Source organism: Falco cherrug, chromosome 4, assembly GCF_023634085.1.
Source record: "Falco cherrug isolate bFalChe1 chromosome 4, bFalChe1.pri, whole genome shotgun sequence".
NCBI classification, from domain to species: Eukaryota; Metazoa; Chordata; class Aves; order Falconiformes; family Falconidae; genus Falco; species Falco cherrug.
In genome coordinates, this window is record NC_073700.1 from 32,167,981 (window position 1) to 32,182,013 (window position 14,033).

General features: G+C 47.3%; 1 protein-coding gene across 1 annotated transcript in view; it reads right to left on the reverse strand.

Annotated features, from left to right (window-relative positions):
• Window positions 1–4,971, reverse strand: part of FAM20C (FAM20C golgi associated secretory pathway kinase) — a 60,824-nt gene extending 55,853 nt beyond the window's left edge. Inside the window, exons 1-2 of the mRNA XM_055708565.1 lie at window positions 3,132–4,971; window positions 1,233–1,405 (exon numbers count right to left, since the gene is read on the reverse strand). Of these exons, the coding sequence (XP_055564540.1) occupies window positions 1,233–1,405; window positions 3,132–3,637 (679 nt within the window). The 5' untranslated portion in view covers window positions 3,638–4,971. The remainder of the gene's footprint in view (window positions 1–1,232; window positions 1,406–3,131) is intronic.
• Between the last annotated feature and the right edge of the window lie 9,062 nt (window positions 4,972–14,033).

The following is a 14,033-nucleotide window of genomic DNA, read 5'->3' on the forward strand; positions in this document are numbered from 1 at the left end:
TCAACATGTGGGACGGCAGCTGGATACCCCAAACTGCTTTATTCAAAACCCTGCCCCAGCAGAGCTCAAAGCAGAGCTGGGTGCTGGGTACAGCCACCACACACCTCGACTCATGGGGGCGAAGCTCTCCTGTGGCTTCCTGCATTGTACACCTACTCCATCTGGATCAGCTAAATAAGCTCACTCTTGATGACCAAGGACCTCCCTTCTTGCTGCTCAGCAGCCACTGTGATTCACACAATGGAAAATGTAAACCCTAGGGCTGCTGTGCTGTGCTTGCCCCGGCCATTTCCTGCTGAAGCCAGGGGAATTTTTGCCTTGCAGAGTTAAGGACCTGCTGACCTCATCCCGGGTGCCAGCACACCATCAGCACTTTTACAGAGCTCCTGCTATTTCATCCCTCTGAAATGGACTTGGCAACTTTGTCGTCAGCGCAAGTAACTTCATTTTCTGCACGGCCGACGGAAACTGCGGGCTGTGCTGCACCTACCTCTGGAAACCAAGGGGTGTGCATTTGTTTAGTATCCCTGGGCTTTCATTTGGGGTTGTGGCTTTTTTCCCCTGTGCAGCTATGCAGCTAAATTCAAGGAAACACACGTTGTCATTAAACAGCCCTGGAGAAAAGCCCTGAACTGTGTCACCTTGTTTAACCAGAGCAAAAGGTTGACATAGGCACATCCCCATTGTAGATTTACAAGCCAAATAAAAAGAGCTGAACTCTGCTCAGTGTGAGGCTGGCTCGCATGGAGCTCCCTGTGCAATGCCCAGGGAAGCTGCAGCTCTGCTGAGCCCCACGGCGCTGGATGCTCCCACAGCCGCGGCTGCAGGGAAGCAGGGCAGCCACCTCTCTCCTTCCTTGGGAAGATGCACTGCCAGACACAGCCTTTAAATAATAATCAGCTTATAATACAAATCTAGCTCATGCAAGATGCTATCTGCTTTTTGCCATCATATTTATTTTAAATAACCAAATAGGGCACTTTCAGCCTGATCACGACTAAAAGATCTCTGAAATGAATGAGGTTCGCCTTGCTGGCAGACTTTGCAATTATTTGGGTAATACAGAGCTGGCAATATCTCTTTACGTTTAACAGGGAAAATGAGCACAGAAGTCGGGAAGCAATGTTGTAGGCACACCAGAGGAAGCCATGCAAAATATTAATAGTCAAACAGCAATGAGATCCTGAACAATGAGCAATAATGATAAAAAAATTATATATATCCAAACATACCAACACTGGTTATCTTTTGGGAGACCAGGTCTTGTAGTAAAGCCTCAATTGCAGGATTATGTCTGGAATACAACTCGTACCGATTAATGCCAATGTGGAATTTTAACCAGTTTGGGTAGGAGTCTATGGAGGTTTCTCCAGTTGGCAAAAATTCTTCATTATCTTCATTTTGCCTACCACCAAAAAAAAAGAACAACACAACAAAAACCCAAAAATGAGGAGAAAGAAATAATGTTACAGTTTGTAACAGGCATCAAGAAACAGGGCTTTCAAAATGTGACAACTCGGAAAGGCAAAGCACGACAGAGGTGGGAGAAGCCCCCAGCTCACCCCTGCGCCGGCTGCACGCCAGGAGCCTGCTCCCACCTGGGGCCGAGGAGGAGATGGATTTTCCCCTCCACTCACCATGCCTGATTTAAAGCCCATGAAAGTCAGGAGTGAAACTCAGGGTGACATCACTGAGCGTTAGCAGAGGCCCTTACATAGCAGGAACAGAGAGCTGCAGGTTGTACATTGCGTTCAGGTGGTATGATGCTGCACACATCTTTTCCAAGTTTGACCCCAAGGACAGCACCGTCCTGTACCTTTACATAGCAGGGACCTGGGTCTGGGAATGAGAGTGCAGCAGTGACCTGACCTGTCGTACCAAACGCTCCCAACTCACAATTCTTCTCTTTTTTAAAAAGAGAGAATAAGAAGAAACTGGATCACTCTGAACTGGTTGCTGAAGAATAACTGGAAGATTTTGCCCCTTCCCTAGCAGGAGGAGACTACTACAGAAAAGAATTGTTAAACTTACTTTTAACTCCCCAATTTCTTGTTAGTCCTGCAAACTTTGGCTGCAGCCACTAAGGAAAATATGTACAACAGGCAGTTGCATTGTGGATGTCAGTGGTAATTTCACTCTTCACCTACCGAACATGCTATCACATATATTTGATCCTGAAGTCTTTTGTGGATTTAGTCACGTCCAGACATTCACACATTTGTGATCTTCCCCCCACCCCCACCCTTCACCCCCCCCCAGAGTAACCAGAACTTTTCCAGGTTATTTCACTTCACAGTCAGTTTTGATTATTAGATGGAAGGGGCCTGGACAATCCACATGCTTGTGGGGCGGAAATCAGAAATATTTATCCTCTCTTTCTAAAGGTTTAGATCATGCTGGCTGCTCTGAGGCTTGACAGAGCTTTTGCACGGTACAATGCAGCTGTTTAAACATGACAATGTCAGTGTGTTTGGAAGAGGGTGCTGTTGTATTAGACAAGCCTTTTGATTTTTCAGTCATTGAAATTTCTCAGCATTTCCTACTAGCCAACAGGGCATACGATGCACGGAGGCAATGAACTGCTTTGAAGGCTGGAGAGCAGCGGAGGTGCTAGGGCACAAAGAATTAATTGAGGATGAAAACTGTCGCACAGATCAGATCCCGAAGGCAGCAATACCTGCTAAGATGAATGCCTTTGTGACACTAGACCTCGCTTTCTGGGAAAAGTTAGTGCATCGCTGCCTGGCCTCACTGCTTGGCCAGCACGCCTGGGGGTGGGAGGCCAGGACCGCGTGGAGAGGGAGGCTGGCGGGCGCTCGCCCTCTCGCACCCTTCTCCCGGCTGGCTGCAGCTGGGGTGGGGGTCGGGGTGCCCCCTCGGCCTCGGCACCCCGGCCTCCTCGCGCTCCTGGCTGCATCCCCTATTCCGCGGCTTTTTCGGGCTTTTTGGAGGGAGCGCGGCCGGTCTTGCCCGCAGACGCCCTCCCCTTCCCCCGGTGACACGGCGCTGCCCGCCGCCTGCCCCAGCCCCGCCGGCCCGGCTGCTCCCCCGCGCCGCCTCCGCTCCGCGCCAGCACCGCGCCCCGCTCCGCGCCGGCCGCCGGCCCCCCGCGCCCCCCCGCCGGTACTCACCACTCGGGCTGCTCGGCCGCCCGCGGGTTGAACCTGATGTCGCTGTTGACATTGAAGAGGAGGTCGCCGTCGGCGAGCGGGGGCAGGGCGGCGCGGTAGAGCGGGTGCTGGAAGAGGGCGGCCAGCGGGGCGGCGGCGGCGGCGGCGGGGGGCGGCGGGCGCGGAGCCCCGGGGGCGATCAGCCGCCGCGTCCGCGCCGCCGCCGCTCCCCCGCCTCCCGCGCCGCCGCCCGCCGCCCGCTCCGCCGCTTCCCGCGACTGCGAGGAGAGGTTGGAGCCGGGCTCGGCGCTGAAGTCCTGCAGGATCCGCAGCGTGTGCTTGCTGGGCCAGCGCGGCGCGGCGCGGGGCGGCGCGGCGGCGGGCGGCGGGCAGGAGCAGCCGGGGCGGCCCTCGGTCCCCCGCCGCTCCAGCCGCGGCAGCAGGTCGATCATGATGTGCATGGTGCAGGCGACGAGGAACACCATGAGGATCAGCACCCGGAACTTGCGGACCAGGAGCATTTTCATGGCCGGGGCGGCTAATAAATTACCGGGGGAGGGGGAGGGAGGGGAGGCGGCGGGGTCGGTCGGGAGCGCTTTCGCGGAAAGAGCCCGGGCGGGCGCGGGTCTTCCAGCCCCCCCCCGGGGCTTTGGCTTTCTCCTTTCGGATCGGGAAGCGAGCGATCAAGTCAATAAAGTTATCTCCATAGGCGCCGAGAAATAAACAGGCTAAAAACAATAGGTCCTCATTTCTCAGTATCATCAAGAACTTAGGAGGGGGAGGGAAAAAAAAAAAAAAAGGAAAAAAAATATATCGAAAGAAAAAAGCACCAGACCGAGCCTTTAAAATCAATAGGAAAACAATGCCAGCGGCATCGCGATATATAAAGCCATCTGTTCACGATTTCTCTCTTTTTTTATTACAGGGATCACAACAAATAGAACTGGTTCTTGGAGAGAAACCAGCATCAGACACTAGCTTTGGTTAAATAAAATTTTAAAACAAAGCCAAACAAAAGGATGGGAAGGAGGAAGGGGGAAAAATAATATTAAGAAAACCTGTACGGAAAGGCGACAGAAGAAAAAAAATCATCCATAATATTTGGCTGTGCTGGAAACGCTGACTCCCTTCCTTTGAATTTGACCAGTGATGCAGCAGAAGCGCTCTCCCACTCGCTCTCGCTCCCTCTCTTCTCTGAGACTGTTTAAGAACATTGGCTGGAAAATAATTTTCTTAGAGCGGTTCCAGTTTCTTCATCCATCGCGTCCAGTGCTTGGGAGAGATTAATACGTTCAACTGAGATCGAGTCTGGGTGGCTGCTGTATCCGAGCTGGGCTTTTGCTTTGGCTTTGCTTGGTTTTTTTTGGCTGCAAAACTGTCTGATGGCACAACTGCAACATAAAGGTTAAATATGGCACAGAGAAAAAAAAAAGGGGGGGGGGGGAGTATTAGAGGAAAGAAACTAATATAAATCGGCAGAGGTTCTTTTCAGTAAAGAGGTCCTGTCTTTGATCTCTGCTGGGTCTTACAGATCTGCCTTTTAGAGAGAGAGAGAAAGGAAGAGAGAAAGGGGGAGAGAAGGGAAGAGGGGGGAGAGATCTTTGGCAGGTGCAGAGTGAAAACCTCTTTCAGCTACACTGAATTCTGGAGACTGGTTGGACTAGTAGCTCTGCAGCTCCAGCTTTCGGTGGGTGTGTTAAATATTATGAGTGAGCCATGATTCCTGCCTTCCTCACGTCATAGTTAGGAGATTGGCTAAATAAACGCTACAGTGATAGTAACAGGAAAACCTCAACCAAAAGCGGGGGGGGGGATTTTTCCCTTCCTCTCCTCCCTCCTTCCCACCCCCCTTTTCATTCTACTGCAGCTCCAACTGGGGCAAGGAGAGGGCGTCTGTTACACAAAGGTTTGCAAAAAAAAAAAAAAAAAAAAAAAGAAATACAAACCAAAGAAAAAAATAGTGCTAGCAGAGAGAGGAATCTGCACTAACAGCATTGCCAAGTATAAGCGCGGTCTGTGTGCCCAGGCTGGGAGCAGCGATTCTGCTCTGTCATTGCCTGGGCTGGAGAGCAGCGGCTGCTCGGTCCCCCTTGCCCCCAGCCCCTCGCCGGAGCAAGGTCAACTCGGAAAGCTGCGTGCTCTGCTTCCTCTGGAGGAGGAACAGCCTTTATTTTTAATCCCTGATCCTGTGGGCTGAGATAATCCGTGAGCATGCTGCGGGGTAATCTGCCCTCTCCCCTGCTGCCCTTGGCTGCGCAATCAGCTCTGTAGCTGGGTGGCCTCGTGGCTAATGGAGCTGGTAGTCACAGGGCCAGGGCAGCCACCGGTGCCCAGGGAGCGCTGTCGATGGTTGTCTGAGGTTGAGGGCAGTCTGGAGGAGGGGAAAGCCACTGTGATGGTCTTCAGGTGGTCAGGCAGGGACGCTCTGGGCTGCTGATAAAATCAGCTTTTAAGTGGGAGGGTCCCCTGGGTGTTACAGTCCTCAGCAGGGCTCAGTTATCGAGCAGGGCTGCAGCAGGACTGAGCAAGGTAATGTGCTTCTGCCTGCCCACCACCACCTTTCCACAAAATCATCTCAACACTGATCTTGATGGCCCATTTTTCCCTGCATTAAGCGACACTGAAGGTTTTTTTTTTCCAAAAAACCCTATATACTCCCCCCACATACACCCACTCCCAGGCCCCATCCAGCACTGTTCCCTCACTGGGTTAAAGCCTTGTGCTCTGCACTCCCCTGAAGCACACCCGTGCACCGTTCCAGTGTCACCATGTTTTGCCCAAGGGGAGTCACTGCTTTTCTCCAATGGGAAAAGAAGATTGGGGTAAAAAAAGAGCTGACATGGCCATGATCCTGTGGACTGCTCTGTACCTTTATGGAGGAACAAGACTTGCTGTTCTAGGGGGACCTCTTAGTACCAGGGTTCAGACATACAGCTCACTGTCGACACAAGCGCTTCGATTCCCATGGAAGCCGTTATGTCACCCTGGCTCCTTCAAGTACCGGTGTACTTAATCATAGCAAAACATTTTGCTATGGAACCAGGAGCAAAGCCTTCCATCTTTTCCCACTGTTTCACCAAGATACCTCTGTCCAAGGGCATCTCATCAGTTGACTATGAGGACAGTAACACTGTCTCCCTGTGTGCCACTGCCTCCCACCACGCCTCAATAGCAAGTCTGTATGGTTCTGCTTGGGAAACCAAGTTTGATTCACAAGTTAACTATGACTCTATGGAGTGAGCTAAAGTTCAGCTTGTTTTAACCTAGTTTATCAAGTTGGTGGTTTTGGTCCCTCAGGAAGAGCCCTGCAGTTTTGGTTCACTGGGGAAGCCTGCTGTTGCTGGAAAGGGGTACAATATGTGATGGGGGTACAGCATGAATGGCATGTGGAAGACTATCTGGTCGGGTTTGGTTTGCTGGGTTTTTTTTTCCTTTTGCCTGCCTGTGGCTGCAACCTTTACCCTGCTGAGCTTCTGGTGCTGTTGCTTAGGGATGTCAGGTGAACTGAATTATCAATCAAGCCCGAGGAGACAAAAGGAGGCAGGTGGGAGGTGGAGCTATGGAGGGCAGCAGTCAAAGCTGGTGCTCCAGGGGTGCAGGGTATGTAGTTCTCTGTGTATCACTTGTATTCCCTTTGCTGTGGCTTTTTAAGGAGTTCTGTGTGAGTTGCTTGTAGCATTTTGTGTAAGGATAAGTAAGAACACATTATCTGCTTTAGCATGGTATGGTAGGGTTTGTAGGTTACAGGTGTTAGCTGCATGGATTTTTTTTTTTCCTTAGTATTTGGCCTACCAAAGCTTAAGGCTATGGTATTACATGGGGAGTGAGCCTTAACAGGTATGATGAAGAGAAAGCTGTAAATTGCTTAGATGAGTTGTGTAAATTAAAGTTGTTTGAATGCATCTATGACTTTGTGGTAACGGAACGTTGTGTCAAACATTGTAATTCCACATGCAAGATTTATATAATAAAAGTGAGATTAGCTTTGAAATGTAAGCAACTAAGTGTAATTAATTACATGGTTTTCAAAAGGTGAAATAACAGCACTGAACAAATAACTGATTCCTTGAAACTGCGTATTTGTTCCTATCAGTATGACCTCTGGGGCATATTGGCTATCTAGTTAAGTATGATTTCATCTAAATTGTGTCTGCCTGTGAACTGAATCTGCCTGTCTTCCATAAGCTTTTTGTTCCTTGAACCTCTCAAACATTTGAGTTTTTCATTAGAAGATGGGAGATTGGATGTACCCTATTCCCCTCTATAAGGTACCAGTGTGGACAAGTTTTGCCAGGACCAAAGATCCCTAGAGTACTGCTAAAGGAGAGCTGTCTCATCTCTCTGCACTTTCTCTCACATTCCTCCTTTTTGTGGGATTCAGAAGAACTGAGTCTCACTTTTGAAAGATTTTATTTACTACTTCTGGGGGGAGCTTTTTTTATAGTGTAAGTAGCACCCACATGCTACCAAAGTGAAAATGTTGAAACAGCAAGTGTTGCCAGGTGGAAAAATCTCCTGTGATGACGTACAATGGAGTTATGGCTCTAATGGCCTGCAGCTGATGGTTTTGACCTGCCCACCAATGGCCACCTCACACCTGTCCACTGGATAAGCAGTAACACCTGCTTTTAACAAGACTGATTAAAAAGGCCAACGGGGTCTTTCAATGCATTGTTCTCAGCTATCCCTCATCCTCTGGTGATTTAGGATGGAAAGTGCTGGTAACCAAGATGTGGGCAGCAAAGGAGGGCAGCTCCTAATGTGATCCTCCCTTGCACCTCCTGTGGTCACTTGGGCTGGTGCAACTCTTACGTGGATGAGGGGGTGGCTCTCGGCTCTGGTCCCAGCCTCCTCAAAGTCTTGGGAAATGTCTTACCAATTGGTTAACTTGGGCTGCCTTCAGTGTGAAGTTCTCTGCTCCTGTTGGCAGTCTGCAGGTATATTTTTTCCTTAAATTGCCCGATACCTTTCAGGCTTCAGTCTTTCCCAGCAGGGCTGAGCAGATGCTATTACCTGAATCAGATTTTTTTTTGTTGTTGTTGTCTTCTTCAATGCCATAAAGCAAGCCTTAAAGGGAAATATCATCAGATAATTATTTGTTTCTCAACCTCAATATCTATAAACACCTTTACCTATCGATGTGGTCATATGTGAGCTAAGATGTACTGGCTAGTTGGCAAACGCTGGCAGGCAGTGAGCTTGTGGCTTTGCTTCAGAGTAAGGAGTAATGTGTAATTCTGTTTCCTGAGCTTTCCTTCCTCCATCCTGGAGATTGTCTGTTAATGATCAGCACCAGTAGTATGTTACAGCCCCTCTGTGTCTCCAAGCTGTGCTGATTGGTAAAGCAAGGGAATGAAGCCAAGACACATCTAGCTTTTCCCCCTCCTGTGTGGGCTCCATCTCTGGCACATCTCCACACAAGGAGGATACCAGCCTCCCTCCTTTCCCGTTGATCTTTCCCATGAAGAGGTGCAAGAATAAACCCTGTTCTTGTTTTGGAGACACTGTGCCTTCAGTGTGAGTGAAGGGGCTCCTCCCACCATCTGTTTAGGAACACAGAGTAAGTGACAATATCACGTTCCCATTCCTGTGGTGGCCCCGTGGGTCTGGCAGGGAGCCTGGTGTTTGGGCCAGGCTGGAGATGGGAACCTGAATGTCTGCTGGCTTGGGAGGGCTGAGGTGGCTTGTGGTCAGGAAGTGACACACTATAGATGCATAAAGCCACTGAGATAAGTCAGGAGCTGGGCTGCAAGTCAGGATAGCTTGGAAAGTGGGAAGCAGGTACGAGGTAAGGAGCAGGGAGGCTCGGGGACCAGGTCTGAGGACTACCAAGCTGGGTGCAGCTTTCCAGGACAGCCCCATGGCTGACTCTGGGCAAGTGTGATCTTGGTACAGGAGAGCTTTTGTGCTTGTGCTGGCATCTGGAGTGTGTGTGACCCACCCCCAGTATGGAATGGTTCCCTTTTCCTGCAGCTAGGGAAGAAATGGGGATTTGCATCCAGCCAGCTGGAGTTCAGCTCTACCTCCCTGTCCGTGTACCTTGATGATTTGGCCCCTTTTCTTCCAGCACAAGCGCAGCATTTGCATGCCAGTTAGCTTACTCTGGTTTCAAACATTTGTCTTCAAGACTTGGAGTTGGTAGGGAAACCAAAACTCTTGGTAACTGCTGACTGTTGTTCAACCTTTTCTTCAAATAAACTTTTAACCACAGAACTTGTGTGCGTGGAGCCAGAGGGTCTGTGTAATAATGCCTGATTTCGGTAGTCTCAGATGTTAGTTGCTTGTTGTTTTACTTCCTAAGGCCTTGGGCTCAGTAAGCAAAATGTAAATATTTCTCCCTATCTAAACTTCTGTGTCTTCATATGGAATTCCAGTATATGAGAAAGGGTTTTCATTTCTGCTGTGCTATGTGTTGGACCAGCATTACCCCTATAATTGCTGGTATTATGTAAACAAGGAAATAATAAGTTGTTAATGGAATATTATGACATTAAGTTATTGCATAGAGCTCACTTCAGTAATTTCAATGAAATCAAGTCCCTTACATCAACTCTTTATTATTTATTTTTTTTTGGCCATTGAATACAAAATATCTTTCCTCTGTTTCCTTGGAAGTATTTGAATGTTAACTGAAACTTCATGTTGAATTACTGCAATCATAAGCCAAGATTGCTTTGGATCTAACAGGCTTTTTAATTTGGTATTACAAATTAACACAAAGTGCTTTTTTTGCATGTTCTACCTTTGCTTTTATTTAATAATACAATCTAGAATTCAGGAGTGGTTATTGTCGTATACCCTGGCATTTCTTCATTGTTCTGTGCATGAATTAATAGCTTATCTACTGGTGAAATCTGTATAGATGTTTATTTTCCCCATTTTTGTCTGCCTGCCTCACTGAGCAGCGACAATGGTCAGTGTACGTGTTAATGTACTCAGGTAAATAAATGAAGCATGGTTTTGGGTGAGTAAACATCCCCCGCTATTTTTCTGTGTAACGGTTTACAGCCTTCTGATGTAAAGCCTGAATGTAGCTGGGAAAACTGTAAGTCAGGCCTGATTGCACATTTTCAATCAACATAATATTTTTATTGTTACTTCTAGTGGAAAAATGGATTTTTCCTTTCTGGAAACTTCTGTCTATGATACTGGAAGTCCTGAGGGCATCGCATGCCTTGCCTGGCCCCTGTGGTGTTGCTGCCTAGGGTGCTCTTTCTGCTCTCCCTCTTTCCTCCCTCTGAAGATTCATGTGCTGACCCAATTTATTGGTGCTTTGCCTTATGAACTCAGATCTCACTGGCAGTCTAATGGGTACTGCATATTAACCTCCCACACTGTGAAAAACCCCTTTATTGCTAAGGGATATGCTTGATACTGAACAGAAGGAAATTCCATAAGCTTTATTTCAGAGTCAACTTCTTGTTGGTGGGTGAAGGATCAGTGATACCTGTTTGTGGTGATGTGCTAATATATTTTTTTGAACAAATAAAGCAAGGTGATGTTGTCTTGGTTGCCTGTCAGCCCAGGATTTTGTTAGCTATGTGAAAATTTTTTACCAAGTCTCCTCCAAATGAAACAGGCAGCGTGGCCAGCCATTCCTTCCTGTAATGGTTTTGCTGAGGTTGACTGGAGGGGCATTGAGCTACAAGCTTGATCTAAGTAGTGATGAAAGGAGGGACATGTAATTGGCTTTCCCCGTTACCAGCAGAGTGGGCTGGTACTGTCAAATCAACACAGCTGGGCAAAGGAGCAGCTTGTCCTGGAAATGTATCCCCAGCCTCAACTGATTTCAGAAAGCCAAAGCTTCCAGCTCCAGCCTCTTGCTTTGAGTATTCTCATTCTTTCACTTGGGATATGGTATTCTGGATGATCCCAAAATCCAGGGATTGCTTGATAAACCTGTTGAAAGCAGAGAACTCCTCATTATATTAAGGCAATGAAACAGAAGGCTTTTCCCTGCCTGTTTATTGCTCCTCAGCTGTTGCTGCTGCAGATCAAGGGTTAGTTCCTCAGCTGGTCTTGATTTCAATGAAATGCCATCTAATTATATCAGCTGAGGATCTGGTCTACAATGCTTAATTCTTCCATTGGCTGGAACAAAGAGCTGCCTGGCAATGCAAGGACAAAACCTGTTACTGTTGTTGCTAAAGCAATGTGATTGCCTGGGGAGGGATTGCATTTGCTCTAGTTGTTCAAGTGAGGTAGTGATCTTGCATGTAGCTACATTAGAGGGGCTGGAAAATTAAGCGGTAGGGTGTCATGAAGAAAACTAGCTGTTAGGAGGCTGTGTTCTTATATAAAAGTGATTATTTAAACTAAGTCAAAACAAATTATCTTGATGTGCATGACATGCGAGCATGTACTACTTCAGTTATCGTAATTTCATCACCCTATAACAACTGATTCCTTCAAAAAGAACTGTGACCAAATAACCTGTATTCCTTGTGGACTTTGAGTTCAGGTAATAGCACATGAATCCTTTTCAAGTGTATAAAACACGGCTTGCTAAATTACACATAAAATCCTTTTGCAGATTCATTGAAACTGATGGAGCTACACAATTTATGCCTGGAGAAAATGTGTCCTGGTGCTAAAACAAGATGTAGTTACACATACACACAGGAAGCTTCTGCATGCTGCAGCGTGCAGTCACACACGGACCCATTTGACTGCATACAAAGACATAAACGCATGCACACATGAACAGTTTAATTGTACACTGAAGAAGCTCTTCTGGGAATTCTTTTTTTGTTGCTGTCTAATTTTGATTTGTATGGATGTTTTGACGACTTAGCTTGAGCTTTTTTCCTCTTGACTGGCTAAATTTTCAATCAGATAATTTTAAAAAAAAAACTGAGGAAGTAAGAGCAAACCACAAAGACATTTTAAGCATGCCACAGCCTGAAATAGAAATTAAAATACTAATAAAAAAAACCCTCGTGGGAGAGTCTTACAACTAGGCAGTGTAACCTAACAGGCTGCGAATTACGCTGCCCCAGGAGACACCAGGACTCTTCCCAACCTGGATGTTCCCTGACTATGTGATGCTGAAAAGTTGCTTCAGTGCTCTTTCCTCATCCAATGGGGAGGGATACCCTAGAGCATTTCAGATCTATTAATAAAAGCCAGTACAGGAGAGAGACAGTGATGAGCTTTTAGGTCTCAGTTCTTTGGAGAATAGTGCATACTCCTGACTTCAATCCCACAAGAAACTATAACTCTTAAGGATATTCTATAGAGGAGGGTCTGAAACATCAGGACTTTGGGTGAGTCCTTGAGTCATGAAAACACCTTGAACTTAGTGGTGTCCTTATGTATATGAGCAGTCGTGTATCCCCAAGGACAGCGTGATGCGACTGCACGTGCAAAGCACAGTCAGTCTCTGAGCAGGGTTTGTGAGAGCACCCTTGCACCGACTCTTCCTCACTCTCCCCTACTCTCCTGTGGTTTTGTTGCGTACTGTCCTTAAAATGTTTTCCCAAACACTGTTCAGACACAATCACAGATCTGCCTCTGGTGATTTGATATTAAAGATGCTGAAAACATTGACCATGGAGGATTCCTGTGCAATAGTTGTCACTTAAAAATAAATCTGTCTTTTTTTCCTCCAGCAGCTGATGATATTTTTGTTGTCTAATTGAGCCTTGCCATAAAACTTGCTGCAAGCTTAGGGAAAGACATGTGAAAGGCAGGTGTCTGCAAAGGGTGCTGGAGTTTCCAACAGCCCTTTTTCTTTCCCACCTCATGAATGGTTGCTTAGGTGATAGTGAAAACATAATTTTGTAAAAAAAAAAAAAAAAAAAAAAAAGTTTGAAACTAACTTCTCAGTGTTCCTAGTCCCTAAAAAAATGTTTTTTTTTTTAAAGTCTAATTAGCTTGGTGTGAGGTTCCTTTCCAAAGAATCACCCTGTGGGTCGGGCTTCTCCTTGCCTGCCTCTGCTGGGGTGTTTGGGTCCTGCTGAGGCAGCAGCTCTGATCCCAGCCCGAACAGTTCCTGCCCTGAGATCTGAATTAAACCATTCCAGCCTGACTTAAGGTGGTCCCAGGACTGGCTTGGCCTTTCCCTTGATGAAGGTGCAGGGAGCCTGCTGTTGGCTTGCTGAAGGAGGTGGTGAGGGTCTCCGTCTGCCTCCCTTCCCCCCATCAGCAGGATGGGGTTTCCTGGAACCACTCTGAAGTGTTTTTCACTCTTTTGGTCCTAAATTTGTCTTTCTTTCCCTAAGGGTTTTTTCACACTAACTTCCTTGGGTTGTTCTATTGATATGCTGCAGTAGTAAACTCCAGGGATTAAACACGGTTATTTTGCATATGCCATTGGAGGTGGGAGGATATGTGTAGCCCTCGCAGTGAAGCAGCAGTGCTGTTATGAGGGAGGGATGATCTATGAGTATGGGAGTGTGTCGGGGTGCTGGGGGCAGGTTAGTTTTCTGGTGCTTTTATTTCTTGTTAGGTTTTGGTCTTCTCCAAGGGATGGGCTCGAACACCTGAGACAGCTTAGGTGTCTGAGCTGGAAACATAATTGCCATAGACTCCCTTGTTACTCAGCACTAATTGCCTTTGGGGTTGTCATTTAGCGGAGAGAGACCAACTGTAGGTTTCCGTGCATAAGTTGGAGTAATAAGACTTGATTTATCTGCTCCATCTCTTCAGAGAGGGAATGCTTTGAGGCAGGGGCTATCCTTTATTCTCTGTTTGTACAGTGCCTACAGCAAGAGAGCAGTGTCCTCGGGTGGAATACAGGTTAGAAAAAGGATGGAGATAATATATATGCACACTGCCTCTAATCCAGTAGTGAAAGCAGTTGCTCACTTGCCTTCTCTGCTGGAAGATAAAAACTTTGGGCAGTTGCCAAGAAATGTGTCAAGGTTATAACTCTCGGGTGGACTGCAAACATGAATGTCAGACATGCGAAGTGGAAGGAGT